The 20,610-nt window shown below is 44.3% G+C and overlaps 1 protein-coding gene across 3 annotated transcripts; it reads right to left on the reverse strand.

Moving 5' to 3' along the window:
- Positions 1-1,140: 1,140 nt before the first annotated feature.
- Positions 1,141-20,390, reverse strand: epn2 (epsin 2). Of its 3 annotated transcripts, none has more exons than XM_070848574.1 (10): positions 20,248-20,390; positions 13,923-14,721; positions 12,454-12,608; positions 7,622-7,734; positions 6,975-7,079; positions 6,384-6,510; positions 5,726-5,878; positions 5,242-5,271; positions 3,470-3,697; positions 1,141-2,465 (listed from the first exon to the last, which is right to left on the reverse strand). In XM_070848574.1, exons 2-10 carry the CDS (start codon positions 14,351-14,353, stop codon positions 2,113-2,115), a joined length of 1,695 nt encoding a protein of 564 aa, XP_070704675.1. In that variant the 5' UTR covers positions 14,354-14,721; positions 20,248-20,390; the 3' UTR covers positions 1,141-2,112. The 3 variants fall into 3 exon arrangements, with proteins under 3 accessions (XP_070704675.1, XP_070704674.1, XP_070704676.1); XM_070848573.1 differs by having other exon boundaries at positions 5,179-5,271; XM_070848575.1 differs by lacking the exon at positions 5,242-5,271.
- Between the last annotated feature and the right edge of the window lie 220 nt (positions 20,391-20,610).

Genomic DNA, 20,610 nt, shown 5'->3' on the forward strand with positions numbered 1-20,610 from the left:
GCATCCATAAACAGGAAAACAAACAAAAAAAAAGTCAGTGAAGTGTGACCCTACTGTTCAATCTACTCAAAGTACAATATCCTCAGAAATCACAGTCGCTATGACTTTGGTAACAGTTGTGCTTCTAAGAGAAGAGAATTACATAGCCTACCCATAGGGTGAAAAAACTAAGAATGACAGAAAAAAAAAATAGACAAAAGAGAGGATGAAGATGATACATGGCTTAGCTAGTACACAGCTCCAAAACTCTGAAAGGCTTGGCTATGGATTTACATCTAACGAGTACATAACAACAAAAAAGTAACCGACGAAATTAACAACTGCTTGTTTACATGACGCATCTCACTGTTGTTTGCTGCGGGATTCCCTGTGCTATCAATAGACCGATCCTGGAACAACCCTGTGTGTGTGTGTGTGTGTGTGTGTGTGTGTGAGTGTGTGTGAGTGAGAGAGAGAGTGAGTGCGCGTGTGTCCACCAGGTAATGTTCTTGCGGAAAGATTAGCCACAGTAAATCCACTCGGAGGTAAAGTCTCTTCACAATGCTGAGTGGCTGACGTGCTCTTTAAAGCCCGAGCTTTCCTCGCAACCCTGTCACCATAGTAACACTCCTTGATATATAGTTGCATACACACACACACAACACACACACACACACACACACACACACACACACACACACTTAAGGCTGCAGATGTCAACATTAACCCATGTTTTGACTTGAACTTCAGAGACTACCTCAAGAAATTTCTAAGAAACGTCCACTTTAATGAGTGAGACATGAGGGGAAACTTGCTCATGAAAGTACACTTGGAAGCTAAATGCATCTCTCTCACACCCACACACCCACACACACACGCACGCACGCACGCACGCACACACACACACACACACACACACAACCCACCCTCTTCCCTTTGACCCTAGAAACAAACGGAAACAAAAAGGAAAACAAAAACTGTCCCATGATGCCTCTCTGCATCCATATAGTTCAGATAGTAAAATACTGATGCCATCACAGTTCATGTCTTCTTCTCTAAACAAACACTGGGGGGGGGGGCTCAGTGACAAATATATCAGCGCGTGGCTGTTAGTATCCGGGCATTAACAGTACACCTGCTCGTGAGCACACATACGTACAAACAAAAGTTGCGCTTGCGGATCTTTTCCACCCCTACCACAAGGGGTTCATCATCTCCTTTCATAAATGTTCATTCATGTTTCATCCTGTGACCGCTGGAGGTCAGAGTTCATGTGGAGGATCGGGGGAAAAAGGTCCAAGTAGACGGGAAGTGACCAGACGAGAGTTGTGACAGAGTGTTGCTGAGGGCCGCGGCAGTGTGACGTCTGGGCCATGTTAGTGGCCAGCCTCCCTCCCTTAGCTAAGGTGTAACGGTGAGCCCAACAGTCGCAGAAAGAAAAAGAAGAAAGAAAAAAAAATTGTGCAAAATCCCTGCTTAATAACACACACATACAGACACGAGTATAAACACATCTGACTATCTCTCATCTTTACTCCAGTGTGTGTAAGTAAAACCCACTGGAATATACACAGTGTAAAAGTACTGAGATGTGCACTCACACACACACACACACACACACAAACACACACCAGCTGACAGGGCTTATAAAAGATTAGCTCTACTGAAGAGATAAAGATCCTGGCATTAGTATAGTCAGACTCTCCTGTCACTCCACCACAGAAGAAAAAAAGGAGCAATCCTAAGGAAAGAAGTAAGGGAGAGGAGGCGAGGAGGACAGGGAGGAGACACCGGGTCCTGTCCTGCCTCTGTGGAAAAACTGTAAACACCACTGCTACTCAGTAAGTCTGTAGACAGATGCAAACTCTTTGTGGTCATCAACATCATCGTCAGATCAGTATGGAACACACAGGACTAGGCAGCTTGTAGCACTGAGAGAAAGAGACAGAGGACGAGGGAGTAAAGGAGTGTGTTATGGTAGGGAACTAGGCTGGAACTACGACCTGGCTAGGAGTTGGTTATAAAGGGATAGCTGGGATAAGACATCTCCGTGTTCATTCTGAAGCTTCTTAAGGAGCCAAAGTGGAAGAGAGAAAGAGAGAGGAGGGGGTTACTCTGGGGCAAGTCACCCCCTCACAAAAGGAAGGGGTTGGTGGTTCCGGTGGGCTGCGTCCCAGCCTGGGGTGGCATGCTCATCAGGGGCTGGGGCATGGACATGGAGGCCGGGATCCCCGCACTCATCCCCGCGTTCGCCCCCACGCCTCCGATGGCGCCAGCCCCAACTCCGGGCATCACGCGGCCCATGGGCGCCATCCCTGCCAGGGGGACCATGGTGATGGGCTGAGCGGGCATGGAAGAGAGGGACATGGGCTCGGGCATGTTGCCGAAGCCGGAGGGCATGGGGCTGACCCGCATCTGGTTGAGGGTGGGGGGGGCTGGCTGGCTCACTTGGAAGGGGTTGGCGTGGGCTGCTGGAGCAGAGCCACCTGAATAAAGACGGGTAAAGGAAGAAAGATAGAAAGAAAATGTTACTGAGCTCAGAGACAGTCCACTTAAAGCTCTGCAATAAAAGGCAAATATTATTGTGGTGGGTAGAATTACATGTTTACTTCTTACTTTAAAATGCTACTCATTTCATGAAAGTAACTTGGTGTGGTTCATGTCTCTGACCTCAGAGTTCACAGCTAGTACAGACAGGGCAGGGTCAATGATTCAACATTCAAGATGGGTGTGTGTGTGTGTCTGTGTGTGTTCAGGCCTGCACGTGGACATCCAAGTCTGCTGGCTCACAGACTACACGTCCTGGCTAGCACACTCTGTTACCTAATCATTACGACTTAACCAGTGTGTTTACCTGCTTAAAAAAAGCCTGTCTGTATATTTAGATGAAATACTCATTTCTGACATCAGAGGTCACCGACCTTTTCCAACTGAGGATCACTTACAGCCTTAAATCTATCAAAGTGATACACTAGTACTGGGTTTAGTGCCCCCATCCCACAAAAGGAACACCAGCAGGAAAACAGGAAGTTCATGTAGCTGACTGCAGAGTACACTGAGGGCAAACAGAGTAGTGCAGAAGTTGGCACATGGCCTCAAGGAAATAAAATGCTTCCATTACAAGGTATATTTAATGACTTTTGCTGAGTAATGCTAGATTGACCTAACATATGATTAGGATATGTGTCTGTTATCATCCAACATAAAAATACTGCTGCCAGATGTAATATATCCTGACAGAATAAATGAGTCACTGTTTTAATTTATCATAAGTGATAGAGTTTGGCAGTTAAATGGTCAGAATGGCCACTGGCAGCAGTTCTAGTGTTAAAGATCTGCTCGGAAAGACTGACAGGTTGGTGATCTCTGCTCAGAGCGAACATCTCTAAAATACTAGATGACATACGGTCTGTAAAAACGCTAGGAAGTGTTTAGAGTGACAGCATTTCAAGTTTTGAGAACAACTCATATTTTCTCGTCGTCTACCCACCTGTTGAAGCTAAGAACGGGTTGACGACTGGTGCAGGCTGGGCTGGTCTGGTCACCAGAGAGTCCAGATTGACAAGGGCAGCGTTGGGACCCAGGAAGGACTCTGGAGTCTTTCTAGTTGGGTTTGTGGTGGCAGACATGGAGGTGGGCAGGGGGTCGAAGAGGTCCAGGCTGCCACTGCTAGCAAGACTGGCTTGGGAGGGGACAGAGGACGCTATGCCCCCGTCACCTGGGGAACAAAAAGCAGCTGATGAAAAACTGAACTTCTCTTTGAGGGAAACAAGGACATTAAAAAAAAAAAGCAGGGAAACATCATGAATACAAGAACATATTTCTTAACTACTCTTGAATTGCAGAGGTCACAACTCTATAATTAGGTACAGCTAACACAGTAAACCTGAGTTTCACATGGCTTGAGTATACTAAAGGACTGTTTACATTTGTGATACTGAACAGCTAAGTACACTCACAATTTGCACTGCAAAGGTCTACAAGATCTTCTGAGATGTATTTTTTGCCTATTCTTGCCTTGCATAAACTCCTCGGTTTGAGTCACTTGTCACCTACACCTGCATGTGAGCACCCACACTGACATTTAACTGGGAAATAAAATTGAGTGAATAACAATAAAGTGATCAGGAGATGCTTTTATGAGAGGACAGCAGGGGCAGACAGCCTGGCTGTTTTTTTTGGGTTTTTTTGCGGCAGCAGTCAGACAGCAGCAGAGACCTTTGTTAATACACTCACACATGGACACACACAGACCCAGCATGCCAGCTGCCACGCACACACAAGAGGAAATGTCACAGACAGAAACTGTCCTCTCAGAACAGAAACTGAGACGTAACAGAGCCAAAAACAAAGCTCGTGATAAGATCAGACAGGCCGAGTGTGAATTAACACCCCATAAACACTGTCGATTTCAGCCGGAGGTGATTTAAATCATAACATTTCTGCAACTCCTCCGGCAGGGGGCTTTTTCCTTAGCATAGCTGAGGTTTGTGTCCTTTACCGCCTGCACGGTGATAGGGTGGCTTGTTGTTTCAACAGACTTTTCCTTTCAAGGAAAAGTAACTTTGCATGCCTGTGTTTGTGTTCCTTCTCACCTTGTCCTTGACTGTATCACAAATGTTTGTGTTACGATGGAGAAAAAGTCAATGTCACCCTCCCACACCCGGAGACTGACGATCCACATAGGGAAAAACACTCAGACCTGTGCCACACTGTCCATTGTCACACACACACACACCAACTTCAATGGAGTTGTGCATGTGTTTAATTCAAACTCTGGGGCATTTGTTGTTGGTTCAGATGCACCAGACCAAATTCTAGTACCACATCAGATCAGAAAAGAGATTCCATGAACTGGATGGCCCAGGTCTTATAACGTGCTCAGCAATAAACACATAAAAGCTGCATCAGATTACACCACGCTGATATGGGCCCAGACCAGAGCAAACAGCTATTTTTTTTTACGGCAGCGTTTGACTGCATTTGTAGTGGAAAATCATCAACTGTTTGAAAAAATTTGACTCCGGTGGTCCCATCACTGTCTTTGCTCTGGCCTGGCGATACTCACATAAAAAGACAAGACATGTGTGTCTGTGCCAGCGCAGAAGCATATCTGCAGACAGGCATCATTTCAGACACTGAGGAAAAAAACCAACACAGACTCCGTGTCATTAGAGAGACGAAGACAAGGGTGAGTACCAGTGGGGACAGAGGAGGAGGAGCGCAGGCTGTCAAACTCTGAGAAGTCCTCTTTGGACGTACCATTGGATGCATTGAACAGGTCAAAGCTACCTGAAAGGGGACAACGCATACACACACACACAAACACACACAGACAAGAACCACATAGACAGCAGGCACGCATACGTAGACAGATGGAAACAGACAACACAAGTATGAATGAGTATGGATATTTTGGTAAAGTAACTGACAAATGAACACAATAAGCAAGTGAAAGCATGCAGATGTGCATAAGCATTTGTGACTGAGAGACGCAAGTGTCCATTCTGACACAGCCATCGAGTCTTTGAGACATTAGCCAGCCACTGATTAGATATCTTTTTCATTTCTTAAAACAGAGAAAACTTAGAGACTAAAAACTTGTATAAATACTTAAAAATTCTCCAAATATCTTTAAGACTCCAGCACATAATTTCCAGACAAACTAACCAGTGAAACATTAACCTCTTTGGTATAGGTAGCAAATGATGCCTGAAATAAAAGCTACTTCTTCCCTGATGGTCACCTGCATTGGAAGTCTTGGGGCGGGCTGCAGAGCTCCAGGGGTCAGAGGCAGGAGCAGAGTTGGATGCCCAGGGATCATTGCTCTTCATGGGTGGGACAGAGGGAGGAGGAGCGCCCCAGGGGTCCACTGGGGCTGCTGACTTAGGGGCAGACCCTGGGGAAAGGGGGAGAGATTCAGTGTTGGGAAAGGACAGGGGTGTTGGATGACGCATGCAAAATGTAAAGCGGTTTCATGCAGGTTCTATAGCAGGCGTGTATATGACTTGACTCATTCTAAAAGTGCTGCTCATCTGTCCTCCTTCATCTCCCCTTTAGTACGACTCAACTCCCCAAAGTCCCTTTCCCTGCCTCCTCATCCCTCCACACTCCTTTCCCTCACAATATCTTCCTCCAACGCCCTCCCCTCTCCCTGCCTCTTAGGGCAGTAATGTTGCTGGGCCAGTGGAGCAGCATTCCTATTTAACAAAGACTCACAGTGCTATGAGCTGCAGGTGGTTAGCACAGACGAAACACACACACACACACACACACACACACACACACACACACAGAAAAAATGACTCTGTACACGAATACTTCTCAGCAGCGACAGTTAGTGTGTAGATATTATAAGATGTGTCCATTGCCAGTGAGGGCGTGTGCACTGTATGTGTGTATACCATAAGGCTGCCAGGGGTCTTCTGATGCAGCGGCTGCCCCGGCCTCAGCCCTGGCCCCTGCGCCCCAAGGGTCAACACTGGGACCAGGCTCTGGGACATCCATCAGATCCATCAAAGATGACTGTGGCTAGAAGTGGACGGAGAAAGTGGGTTAGAAACAGAAAAGGGATGCAGGAAAGAGGGGAAAAAAGAATGTGACGAGTAAAGACGGAGGGGAAATAGAGGACAAAAACCGTTAGGACCATCTGTTGGCCAGCCATTATCCTCTTTAGCACAGATACTATTCCGACATACTGGCGGTGATGTCAGTGCTGAGAAAAAACATGAAGCACAGACATGCAGCCGTATTCCTTCATCACTTTGGCTCTGCGTGCTCTCAGACTCCAGTCAGCCTGCTATTCAGGCAGAATAATGATGAGTGAGCTGGCAGTCTGCTGCCAGTTAGTGGTTTCACTACTGTTACTGAGGCAGCAGACCGGGTCAGGCAGAAAAGAAAAAAAAAAAAAAAAGAGAGGATGGGGAGAGACAAGACTATTTCAGGAGCATGGTCAAGATAATTGAGCAACTGAGTCACTTTCGATCGCATTTTACCTCTTTCTTCTTCTTGGGCAGTTTTACTGAATCTGGACCTTCTTTCTTACTCTCCTCCAAGGCCATCTGTAGTCTCAGGTCGTCCCCTCTGCGTATGCGCTCCTCCTAAACACACACACACACAACCAGAGCACAGTTAGCATAACCAGAACAGAGTGAGAAAAGAAAGATTCTTTCAATTTTCTATTTGAGTTTATCCAAATGAAGTTTAGCAATTAATTTGATTTAAACATCTTGTTTGCAGTTGCTGATCATATCATTTTCATATTCAGCTCTTATATACAAAACACTAATCCCAAATTTGGCAAAAAGATGGAGAACAACTCAGAAATGTTTGTCTAAGTGGAAAGCTCTTTTGAGGTTCGGGGGCTTAGAGGAACAGATTAATTGGTGAGGTAAATAATTAAGAGGGTTTCAGGAAGCTTTTTAAGTGTGTGTATTTCCAGCACAATAGCCCAGGACAGCGGAAAGTATTGATGTACAGAGGAATGAAATAAAAGATGATTACTCATGGGTTCCTGTGAAGCCATCTTTTGAAATGTAATGTACACGGTCGTCAAATAACACAGGCACAGTAGGAGAGGATAACAACTCGCACGGATTCATGTTCTGCCAATGCTTCTTGTTTAGCACATGCATCTGTGTACCTGCTCTGCAGCCTCTCTGCTCATGGCCAGAGCAAGTTGCAGCTGTAGCTCCTCCTCTCCGCTGGTCTGAGGTCTGGCCTGCTCCAGTTCTGAACCCGCATTGGGTGACGTGGCTAACAGACACATACAGAACATATGTTAACATCACTGCCACATGGAACTACGTCACATATATATGTATGTTATAATTACACTGAAACAATATCCATGCTAACCTTCCAAAACCAAGCCCTGGTGTAATAATTACAATCACAGAGATGCTTTTCACACAGTGCTGTCTAGCAAAGAATTTGAATTCCATTTGCACTGTGTGTTATACTGTGTGCTGTGTGTGAGAGACTGATTAGAGGCCTTCGGTGAGCTTGTAAGAAACGACAGGCCCATTCACTTTATTGGATTAGATCAGGCCATGTGGCAGCACAAAAAAACACAGACACTGCACGTGGTGAACACACACACGGGCTATCCGGCCAGGAAAAAGACGCTACAATGCCAAAAGACGCTCATTAACGTAGATTGTTTTCTTTAATTCCAAGTGTGACTGTGTGTCTTTTGGTATGGAAACAGCTATTTTGCCGTTTTTGTGGGAACCGTGGTGTGGGAGGTGACGACAGGACGGTGACATCATCAATTCTTGAACTTTACCTCCGACATCATTATTTCTGCTTCATCATTTCTCCGCTTTTTACATGTGTGAATAACGTGTTCAATGGTGTTTGTACAACAGTTCAGGATTTTCTGTACAACCGATCACATGCAAAGCTGTTTTATCCATTATAAACGGCATCTTAACAAATTTTGGTGGGATGTTTGGCCAAACTTAAACAATTCCTCTCAGACTTTAATGCTGTTCATGTTCTCCAACTTAAATAATAAACATCTCTCTCCTCCATCGCATTTTTTCTCTCTCTCTGCTCCAAACAACGAAGACCGGTCAGGACATGTTCTGCTGCTGATGTGGACACTCCCAAACACACACACACACACACACACACACACACACACACACACACACACACACACACACACACACACACACACACACACACACACACACACACACACACACACACACACACACACACACAAAAATGATCTTGTGTATAATGTTACATCATCTTGATAGCTGTAATGAACGCAAACGGTTAGAGAAAAATACATAAAGGCCTCACTGCCGAGACAAAACAAAAAATCTCACACAAACATGATTTGGGGGAAACGCTGACAGTTAGTTTCACTATTTGACACAAATCTCTCACACACTGACGAACATCCTCCTGCCCAGTCTGTGGGAAGCAGATGTCACATCAGCAGGTTTTAGCAAACGCAGTGCTTTTTAAAAATATATTTCCTTCCCTCAACTGTTTAAAGGCTTAGCCTTCCTTGAAATGACTGAAGAAAGCTGTTGCCAACTTATTACTTATTGGATATGCTTGTATGTCAACAAAATTATCCTATTATGTGTTCAGTAGTGGCAGCATTACAGCTGCAACTCGGCATGACTAATAAAAAAAAAAAAGACCAATAATGACAAACATATTCTTAATAACTAATTCACTGCGTCTGTCTTGCCACTACAGCCTCCCTCTTGGACACCTTGCTCACTTCTATCCTGCCCTCACTGATATATTATCATCATCATTATCATCATTATCTTCTTTTCAAACCCATCTCTTCTTAGCTCCAGGCTGTGTGGCTCGAGGGAAAGTGACCAAGGGTAAAGGTGTGTTTAGTTAGCTGGTGGGACCTCAGCCATGGTCTCCACATCAGACATGTCTGCTTTAAATAGTCAGGGAACACAGTGGTACTAATGCCTACAGAGACACTGTAACCCTGCGAAATATGCTGGGATGATATGGGTGTATGGACGACTTAACAAGGCACAAAATGTGCACTGTGCCATTTAGCAGCAGGAGGTACATTTCTTCACTCAGAAGTAAAAGAGGGCTTCTACAACAGTTCTCAGCCACTAAGCGTAAAGAGGGACTAAACTGGGAACTCAACGACACAGTACAACACTTGACAGTCAGAAAGACAAATAAACAAAACTCAGAGCCAACTAAAACACACTGGTTTCTTGCCCACTACTGTGGGAATGGACCATATAAGGATAATCACAATTTCTTGGCATTCCCCACTGGCATAGCCTGCTAGCAGAAACATTCATATATAATGCTTAATTTTCTGGGTCGGTGGTGCGGTGTTTAGCTTCACATGAAGCGAGTTGGGGGTGTGACCCCGCTGGCAGCTGAGGCTAACCCTAACCCTTTGTGCGAGTTCTCTGCAGGTTGTCCGGCTTCTTCCCACAGTACAATGGCATGTAGTTTAGGTCAATTGGAGACTTAAAATTTGCCTGTAGGTGTGAATGTGACTGACTTGCTCCCCTCTCTCCCTCAGTGTCAGCTAGGATTGTCTGTAACCCCCCCACTGTGACCGTCTAAGAATGAATGGTGCTACATTTAATGACAAAACACTGAATTCGAGCTCTGAACCCAGAGAACCGAGTTTCAGGGACAGTGAAATGGGCTGATGAACACTGGATGACCACTAATGTCATCTGTAGTAGATTTATGTGGTGATAATAGCACACAGCATTTCTTATCCCAGGGTGTCAACCACTAACTATCTCCACATTTGCAGACACTCTGTCTCTTGTCTCTCTAGAGAAAGAATTATATGCCGTTTGAAACCTGGTGAGTGAGACAATCCATTCAAGACTCTCAAATAATTTGCAACATTATTTCTTCATAGAGTTTTCAGACACTTTGTGCGAAAGGCTGTAAAGATTCAGTGTTGTACGTTGGCCAGGTGGATGAGAGACAACCAAAAAGGACGAAAGACACTAAATCTAAATAATCTCCTCTATTTACACCTTGGGGTTAAACTGAGGAAAATAGCTGGGAGCCCTGGAACCTCGACTCAAACACATACATCATACATACATCATATTAAACATGCTGATTTGAGTAAGAGAACTCCATTCATTGTTTGATGTGTTTTGTGTGCAGTGATCCATTCAAAGTTGACTGAACTTCTGCTGAGCTTTAGAGGCACTGAACCATTTGAGCTGCTGGACTGAACTGAAACGGCATTTTTGAACTAGAAACAATAAAGCAGAGAAAAACCTGCTTTAATTATTAGCTGGTTGACCTCAGGGAAAATACTGCTTAGGAATCCATTTAAGATAATTAACACATGAGCTACTACACACATACAGATGTGTGCGCGTCTGTGTGTGTGTGTGTGGGATGACAAGGCAAATACAAATTTCAAAATCGATCAATTTCAAGATGAACATGCGACATAAACCTTTTACAATTGTAACCGATCAGTATGAGAAAAGAAGAAGAAGAAGGTGTTGAAAAGTAAGACTATATACCTGTATATTATATTTGATACATCTTTATACCTTAAATCAAGCAAATACCAGACCCTTTCACATACTTTGGGGATTAGGGCTATGCTAGGTTAACACCAACAATCACACTTGCATGCCCATTCATTCACACCCTGTCTGGACAACAATACTCGGAAAGTTTGACTGGAATCCCAAAAATCCTGCTTGGCAACACCCACAGCTGCAGCCCAGTCTCGCTCCTATTGGCCAGTCTCGCCATCAGTTCTCTCAACTGATGACTCAGCTGCTGGAGCTTCCACCTCCGAGCCACACACTAAAAACATAACATACATGCAGGAATGTGGGCCGCAAAGTCAAAGATGAACCCGCGCTCCATGCTACACAGAAGATCCACGCATGCTGACACCATGTGCATGGCGACAAACTCATACACCCATAGGCACGCACACACACACACAAACACAAGCACCCTGCTGTGCACAAAGGGCTGGGGGGGTCAGAGGATGAAAGGAAAAGAGGCCAATGTTCACTCTTTCATTTCAACTTCTCCATTCTTCCCCTCGGTCCCTCTCTGCGTCACCCCATTTCCTGACTGGGATTTCTGCTTCTTCTCAACTCTCTCCCTCCATCTTTCTTTCAATTCATTTGAACACTGCTTTTATGTCAAGTTTCCAACAGCTCATTTGCTGTTACAATGAGCTATTTGGGACTAGAAGAAATGGGTGCTAATAGAATTCTGAAACACAAGAGCAATGATGACATATCATCAAATATGCAATAAAATATGTATGTGACTATGCCTTAAATTGTTTAAAGAGGAATATGTGATATCATTCCTAACTTTTCAGTAGAAAATGAGCCCAACAAGTGTAACTGAATTCCCATTTTGTCAATACATGTATGAAATGGCGTGCATACTTCATTAACGAAAAACACACTTCTCTAATCACAATTTGTCGAAGGTTGCCCAAGTCTAATTGAATACTGCTTTCTTTCCATCATGTATCTCTCAGTGCTGCCTTCATCTATCCACGTCTCCCTTATTGCACCGTCTGTCACTGTGTGTTTCCATATCTCTCCCTCACTGTGTCTCTGGAAGAGTGAGTGTATCACTGAAAAGAGGAGCAGATTCCTCTGTCATGTGGATGAATAGAGGCTGAGGGGGTGAACTCTGCTTCCTCTTGTGTGTGTGTGTGTGTGTGTGTGTGTGTGTGTGTGTGTGTGTGTGTGTGTGTGTGTGTGTGTGTGTGTGTGTGTGTGTGTGTGTGTGTGTGTGTGCTGAGGAATGCAGCCCTACTGCAGGACTGCAAGCCAGAGACAGAACAGGGGGAGGGGCAGGTTTTAGGATTTAGGCCAAAGTTACACCAACTGAGACACAATACAGTATAATGGGATATTTTGTATTACATGCATTACATATGAGCCCTGTGTGCGTGTGTGGGAGTATATATTGTGACTATAAGCAAATACTTACAGCCATGGTAGGAGGCAGGTGACCCCTCTGACCTGCCGTACTCTTCGCTGTAGGAAGTGGAGAGGTTGGGCTGAGATGAGCCTCGGCCAAAACCCATCTGACTGCTCCCTGTGGACACCTGGGCCATACGCTCTTTCGTCTTCAAAGCTTGAGACCTTGCAGGACAAAGCATAGCACATGATCAATCATCTTGACTCGAGTCCTTGGTGTGACACACAAGAAAGGACAAATAAGAATGTGGCACAAAAGGCCAATTGGTCTGTGAGGCCCTAAAACAAAAAAATAATGAGATGAAGTCTATTAGAGAAACCACTTAAACTGGGATTTCAAATGGTTTAAATTCTAAAATACTGCAGCAAAATTACTAATTGAAATTAAATATACTGCCAAACAAACGATAAAGCATTTGATCTGTGTGTGAGATATTGTGTTTAAAATAAATGGATCAACAAATACACAAACTAATGACATAACAGTAGGAGACCAGCGCAGGTGTCATCTTAATCACATTTTTTAAAATTCAATTACTCTGCAAAGTCTTTATGGACAATCACTGAAGCGGGCGACTCATGTCCAGAGTGGTGTTCGCCTAAAACTCTTAAGATGGGAAATACATCAACACTGTAGCCATTTTTCAAGTGCAGTAGCCATGTTTGCACTTCTTGCCAGTGGTAGAGACCCACTGTAAATGACAAAACCACAGAGGGGATCTGAGGAAGCATGACTTCCTGGTGATCAATCTTTGCTTAGAACCAACAGGTGCACCCCAAAGTACCGCAGCTTCCAGGGGACATAACCGCAGTATGAAACTCTGAGGGGAAAAGCCCACAGTAAAAGCCCATCTCTGATGTTTTGATTGTCTTTTGAATTTTACAGTGAATGTTGATGCTTTTTCGAAGGTTCCGATAAACAGCAGCCTCTTGCAACTGCAGACACAATTGCAGCAAAAGCCATTAATAACTGTCCACACACAGGACGGTCTGAGCTGAACCTGCCATGGTATCATTTAGAGAGTTCTATGCAAAAAATAGTCCAACTTAAAAATGCTATGTATTGGCTTTCCTTCAGGATGAAAATTATTGTTGTTGACTCAGAGATGCTTTATGTTACAGCTTCTCGCTCAGCTGTAATAAAATTGGACACACCCAATACAGTATTTATTGTTTATTAAGCTGTGCCAGGGTCTGGTACGGTTCAGGAGTAATTTGGTCAGCCTCGCTTGCTTTCAGCACCAGAGCAGGGAGCAGAAAGAAGGGGAAATAAAGTCTGATGCGAACAACATGCAATTTTACTGACTGATGTTTCAAATCACTGACTTTTAGTGGTGGCTTTTAGAGGATGAGAAAAAGTATGAAGTCAAAGCTATGGAGGATATTCTATCACTGCTAAATCCCCTCCTCACAGAATCAGGTATGGCTCCTTAAACTTTGGCTAACATCTGGGTCAAATTTGAGTCATAAAGCTCTTACCGTTCTCCTTTGAGGCGTTCTTCATCTTTGAGTAGGACCACTAGCTGCTTGCTCTTCTCCCGGACGTTGATGCCCTGGTCTTTGCCATCTCTGTCGATGTACTGGAAGTCCTTCAGTGTCTGGATGGCGAAGATGTTCTCTTTGCACTGCAGCGCCACTCGCTCTGAGCCTGTCTTGATCAGGTAGTCGAGCAGGGTGAGCGCCTTGTAGACGTGACGCCAGTTCTTGCCGTGGTCATTGAGCCGTTTCCAGATCATGCTCATGATCTCGCTGAACGCCACCACGTTGTAGGTGAGGTCGGCGATCTCGGACATGAGCGAAGACGAGGGGCCCCAGGGGTCGTTGGAGGTGGCCTCTCTGACTTTCTTCTCTGCGTCAGAGTAGTTGTTCACCATGTTCTTCATCTGCCGGCGGATGGTGGAGCTTGGCATGGTGGCGGTGGAGATGGGACAGACAAGAAGAAATACGAGGTACGCTCTCACACAGGAGAGGAGAAAATGTGTGGGTAGAGAGGCTAACACACACAGCGGATGTGTGTGTGTGTGTGTGTGTGTGTGTGTGTGTGTGTGCAAGCTTCAGGTGAAGCTTGTGTTACGTCTCCGTGCGCCTGTGTCCTTTCCCGAGGCACAGCGGTGGCGTGTGTAAATCTTCTTGTGTACAGGTGTGTGTGTGTGTGTGTGTTTGTTTGTTTATGAGGCTTCTCCAGGCCAGTGCAGTGTTCCTGAGTCCTCCAGAACAGCGTCTGTTAAAACCATCTCCACACACACAGCGCTGGCTGCACACATGACCACGCCATCACCTAGAACAGACAGGAAAGTAACAGGTTAGTGAGGGGAAGAGAGAAAAAAAAAAAAAAAACATAAAAGAGGTAACACAATAAGGAAGAATAAAATAAAATAAAAAATAAATAAAATAACATATTAAAGAGCAAATTTTTGTTAGAGTCATAAGAAAAAGAAAAATAATAGGCTATATTACTTTCTCCTGAATGCCGTTTTATACTATGAAAAGTCTGGTAACGTCAAAGGTCTAAACAGTGTCTCTCTTAAAAGATGCAATTGTAATCCCGCTGTCCACACCTAAACAATACGATTGTGAAGTTAAATTGTATTCATGGGAGCAGCTGCAGTGCCTTCCTTTTTGAAACCAGACAAAACAATGTTTCATACTTTCACACTTAGACAAGCAATTTCCATGCGCTTGCAGAGAGTCTGCCTCCTTCATATTATACATGGCACAAGGGTGCTGTGACCAAGACCTGTGTTTCCACTTTTGTAATCTTGAGTTTACAGTAACCTGACTCAATTGCAAAGTACAAGGCATGGTGTTGAACATGAGTAATTTGAGTAAAATTACTCATGTACTCATTCTCATTGGGTGGGCTTGGAGGACAAGAAATGGGACCATAACACATAAAACATTCAACCGTTGACTCAAAATGACTGAGAACCAATGTGATGCTTGATGGGATGCGTAGATAAATGCCATAGAGTCTATACTTAATTAGGTGTGAGCATTTTTTTCAGGGCAAGATTATATGTCTATGAACAAAAACTATAAATTTACATGGCTGTTACAATTAAATGCATTCCAAACATTTCAAAAATTCCTATCTTAGTGGAGATTATGTTGAGCTTTTGATGACCGTCGTGTAAATGTGACATTTTCCAGAGATATGTATATTACTCCTCTATCGAGCATCATGTGAAAATGGGGTTTAGTCCGAGAAAATATAAAGGCGATTCACCAAAACGGGCACAAAAGCAATAGCTGTTTTTAGAGCATTTCACTCAGTCAGATAAGTTCAGGCACTGTTCCTGAACAATTTAGAGGTTAATAAGCCTTTATCTACTCCCCCCCCATCAGCACAGTAACATTCAATATAACTGCTACGAGAGACGTCAGAGCAATGTGTGAGTAAAAACTTGTTTCCATCTTTTGGTGGGTGGCGGGGGAGATAAGGCATTGAGCATGACTAAAGGAGTGACTGATGACTCCTCTGTCCTGTTTCAGTGCAGCAGCCCGGCTACTAATCACTTCCTGACACACGAACACAAGTATGGAAAGCGCGTGGAGACACATTAACAGCTGTGCGACCTACACATCTAGGCTCCATACGCAAACTTTCTTGAGAAAGTCACTTTAGCATGTAACACGTAGTTATGGAACACACATTTACCGTTTATGTATTGGTTTAGTGCCCTCATGTTTACGCGAAATGAGCTGCTTGGACAGAAAAATCCATTTCACGGAATTGCGATATTGTAATAGATCGAACCCTGATGCAAACGCACCACAGCAGGATCTTCTGGGCTTGATCATTTTGCAAGATTAGCATAGGAGTTTGGTCTACTTTTATTTACTCAGGGAAAATGTCTTGACACACATTCTTAACTCCCACTACTGTCATGCATCACATTGGCACAGTTACATACATTCACATTAACTACAAACTTACCAAACTCATTTAAATCATTGCTTCCCGTGATGAATGGCAGCTTAGGCTTTCTGAGATCTTTTAGTGCCCACTGTTCCTGACTACCATCTCGGGAGACCCATGGTGACTTATCCTATTCAGTAATCTGATCCCTGCACCAAGCGTGCATTGACATGCCCCACAACCAAGTGCTTTCGGGAATAGAGGAAAAGTGGTGAAAGTGATTAGCCGTCTATGCACACTGACAAATTTTAACTGTTGCATTTAACACAATTTCCAGAGCAGCAAATGGCTGTATACATCCAAGCATGCGTATGCGTTTCTTTCAGGGCCCTTCCTGCCTAGCAATGCCATGGAAAGACAGCTGGGGGGGACAAGGGTGAGGAAACGAGGAGTGCGAGAGTGTGTATGTGTGTGTGTATGTGGGGGGTGGGGTGGGGGGTTAAGAAAACAACTTGGCACATCCCGTAAATTCACTTAACACCAGTGAAATGTGATTCCTGTGGAGCATGCCCCCCCCCCCAAAAAAAGGTTCCCTCGTCACCCTCCTCCTCACCCTGCATCCGCATGAATACAGCTCAGACCTAATGACACATCTGCTGCTATAATCACCTATTCACCCATGGTAGACAGGAGGAAGAGAGGAGAGTCTGTCTTGTCCGTCCCACACCCCCACACCCCGGAACAACCCCCACCACAAGACACTGCTAGCCCGCCTTCCTTCAGCCCTTCTGTGCTTAGATCCCTCCAGCACCGAGACCCACAAGAGACGGTACATAGTGCTGTGTGTGCGTGTGCGTGTGTGTGTGTGCATCTGTGTAGAAATACATATTCATGTGTCAACGCTGGTTTATTATACATGAATGCCCGAGCCTGTCATTCTTGTCAAACTAGAATAGGAGGGTAACTATTCACCAAAATAATTTAGTCCACTTCTTGCAGCTTCAGATGAACTCACACACATATCATCTACTGCACCCCTTCAGGTCTGCTACTCTCTGTTCGTCTGTAGCTGACTGACACACATGGTGGGTGAGGAAATTTGAGAAGTCATTAACAAAATTAGGTAAACACAGGCGTCAATTCAGTCCAGTTACCTCATTGATAATAATACTGTTTATAATTCGATCAGCTGTCCTCTGCTTGGATTGTTATGGAAACCATATATTATTATTTTGCCAGCGAACTCAATCGTAAACCTTATAGTGAGGAGATATGGTGTCATATTCTAAGGGACAATAGGGATTTATCTATTTTTTATCTATATAATTTTTTCAATGGATTACATTTAAATGTTTTGATTCTCTATATACTCTTATATAGTCATTATATAGTCTTTATCAACAATTTTGTTTTGTTTTTGTTGCTAGCCATGTTGACTTTGACATATTTGGTCTTTTCTGCCGCCGAGCTCTCAAGTTCTTGACTATTAATCCTGAGAGATGGACAGAACTGTAGAGTCTGCAGAAAACTGACAGTGTCCTGCAACTATACAACAGGCTACTCGTCTACTGTGATGAAAAAAAATCTCTGAGGCTCTGAGTCTGAGGCCAGCCAACATTTTTTGAATGGGTGAGAGAAGAGAAACCACCTAGACAGTGGACTAAGACAACAGAGTAGCACGGACAATTGCATGCAAAGTCAGGAAATTCAAATTAAGTCCAACATGAAATCCCGTTTTAACCAAATAAGGCACTGGTGGTGAGTTACCTGATAACATTATTATCAGATTTATGACTTACATGGAACGTCTTTTTGCCATGACAAATAACAAATGTGACGTGATATTGATAGTGACATCTACACATTCATTTATTGAAAAAGTAGGTGCAAAAAAGTAAAGAGCTTAAGGAAAATTTATATTTTCATGAAAAACAATGTAAGTGGTCTGCCTTAGTCATTTCCAGTGTTTCAGGAATTTGCCAGAGTTCAACAGCCCAACATGACAGTTAATGTCCATAAAGAAGAAAGTGAAGTGAACTGTCCTATGCACAAACATGGGCCAAACCTTTCCTGTGTGTGCCTGCGCCAGTGTCTGGGTGTGTCTTGGCAAAAGCTAGGTGAACTGTGATTAGCATTAAAGTACACTGAGAACAGGTCTACCTTGCCAGGCCCACACAGCAAGAGTAAAGCTGATCTGGAGATAGAACGCTTGCACAACCGAGTGCCTGTGTGTGTGACAGTTTGTGTGTTGAGGAAGGTGGGGTTGCAACAGTGTGACATCAACTTATCCAGCCGGTTCCTTCACCATCCATTTACTTCTTTTCAGTCATTCGAGTGCAACCGCTAGCACCACCAGTAATTAATCCTGAACCACTCAGCTGCTCAAGGATTAAGTTCCTACAAGCCAAACTAACAATCGCATCAAGTCTAACCCAAAGAAAATCAAGCCACTAACACGTGCTAGAAAAGCACTGAGGTGGCTGTGAGTCGAAGTGAGGTGAGATGAGCAACGATCCTGACGCAGTGAGGAAAAGACAGGAGAAGCCACCTTCTGATGAGCACGTCACCCCGGCTTTTGTCCTCCCTGGCTGGCCGAGAGACAAAGCCAAGTCAGGGAAGGGAGGAGGACGGTGATGATGCATCTGTCACCCACTGTGACTGACTGATCATCCTGACAATAGACAAAGCCCTGCCCCTCTCTCAGGCCACGTTTATATGCGCTCAGTGCGGCTCTGAATAAAAAGCTCACATCGAAACACCAGCATCTTCCACTACGCCCGATATTTAAAAAAAAAAAAAAAAAGTAGACCCTGCAACTGCGTCTTTGAGCCAACACTGTGTGCCTGCCTGCCCACCAGCAGGGTTAGCCGATTGGAAACGGAACGAGTAAACAGGCAGCGCCCACACCGTAAAGAATTTCCCCCAAAATCTGAATAAGTATATTGACGTCAAGTTTTGCCTTATAGACTCACGATAGCATGATCCAACTTAAAAGTCCTTTCAATTCAAGCATGCTGCACCGGGAGAGGAAATAAAGGCAATTAAATCGCTCTCAAAAAAAATAAAAACAAAGTGGGGAAAATAAAAAATAAATCACTGCGCTTCCTCGAATCGATGTGATTGATAGCACATAAGCTAAAGCAGCTTTAGCTAACATTAGTTCCTGGCTACATAAACTGCCGTAATCATTTGTATACATATTCATATCAAATTACTTATCTGGATTGTGAAATAATGTTGGGTGTAGCGGACATCTAACTTTGTGCAGAGTCACTTTAATACATCTGGAGCAATAACTAGCTCATTTGCTACTTCACAGCTAGCGTTAGCAAGTTCAGTGCAAACTTGAGACAAGTAGTTGTCGTTAGCTAGCAAAATAAGCTAGCGAGCGTTCACTTGCTTAACGTTACGCTGGTTTAGTTAGTTAGTGAACACTGACTCGGGTGGTTGGCAAACTGTGTAACCCAACTAAAGCTTGTTTCATAACATTTGCTGTAGCGCTTGATTTTGTCACAGACTTTAATAATTGCGCTCAGAGATCCACCCGTGGATTTCTGATACGCGACCAAAACTTAGCTTTGAAAAAAGTTGGATCAAAGCTAGCAACGCTTATGTTAGGTTAGCTAGCTGTACATCTCCTCCTTCCAGTGGTTCGGCAAAAAAAAAAATGAACTGTTGATCATTCGGCATCTAAATGCAACACGAAACATACCGTTCACTGGATTCACAACCAACCCTACACCTTGATATACAACCATTCCGGTCAGCTCCCAAACCCATTTTCTGCACTAAGACAGCAAACTAGCATGCTAAGCTAGTTAGCATTCCTTCAAGCTAACAGCCAAGACGGGTGCTCGGTGGAGACATCACCAGAGCAAACTGGATTACAGGACACCCTGGAAAAACAAAACAACTCGACTGTCTTGAAAGCTGGCGTTAACTTACCATATCTTTTGGGCTACGTCAGGCTACACTGTTAGTCCAGGGATATAAACCCATAAACGAGTTTCGCCAATTTCAAGGCAAAACAACAAGATAGAGTACTTATTTCGGCGTTCGGGGTGCTTGTTGCGCCTTCGCCAAGCTATGTGTTGCTAATGCTAAGCCAGCTACAGCCAGGCTACACGTATCTCCTCCTCCAGAACATGGCGGGCAGAGCTGAGGGAGGGGAGGGAGGTGAGGGAGGGTGTGACCAAGGCGGCTTGGCTTGTCGGGGGCACAGAGAGCGACTTCACTCAACCCCCTGCTGAAAGCTGCCGTCATGTCACCTGGTAAGTGAGAAAAGCAACGTTACAGCAACAAGCAGGC

The sequence above is a fragment of the Pempheris klunzingeri genome, chromosome 17 (genome assembly GCF_042242105.1).
Source record: "Pempheris klunzingeri isolate RE-2024b chromosome 17, fPemKlu1.hap1, whole genome shotgun sequence".
In the NCBI taxonomy this organism is placed as follows: domain Eukaryota; kingdom Metazoa; phylum Chordata; class Actinopteri; order Acropomatiformes; family Pempheridae; genus Pempheris; species Pempheris klunzingeri.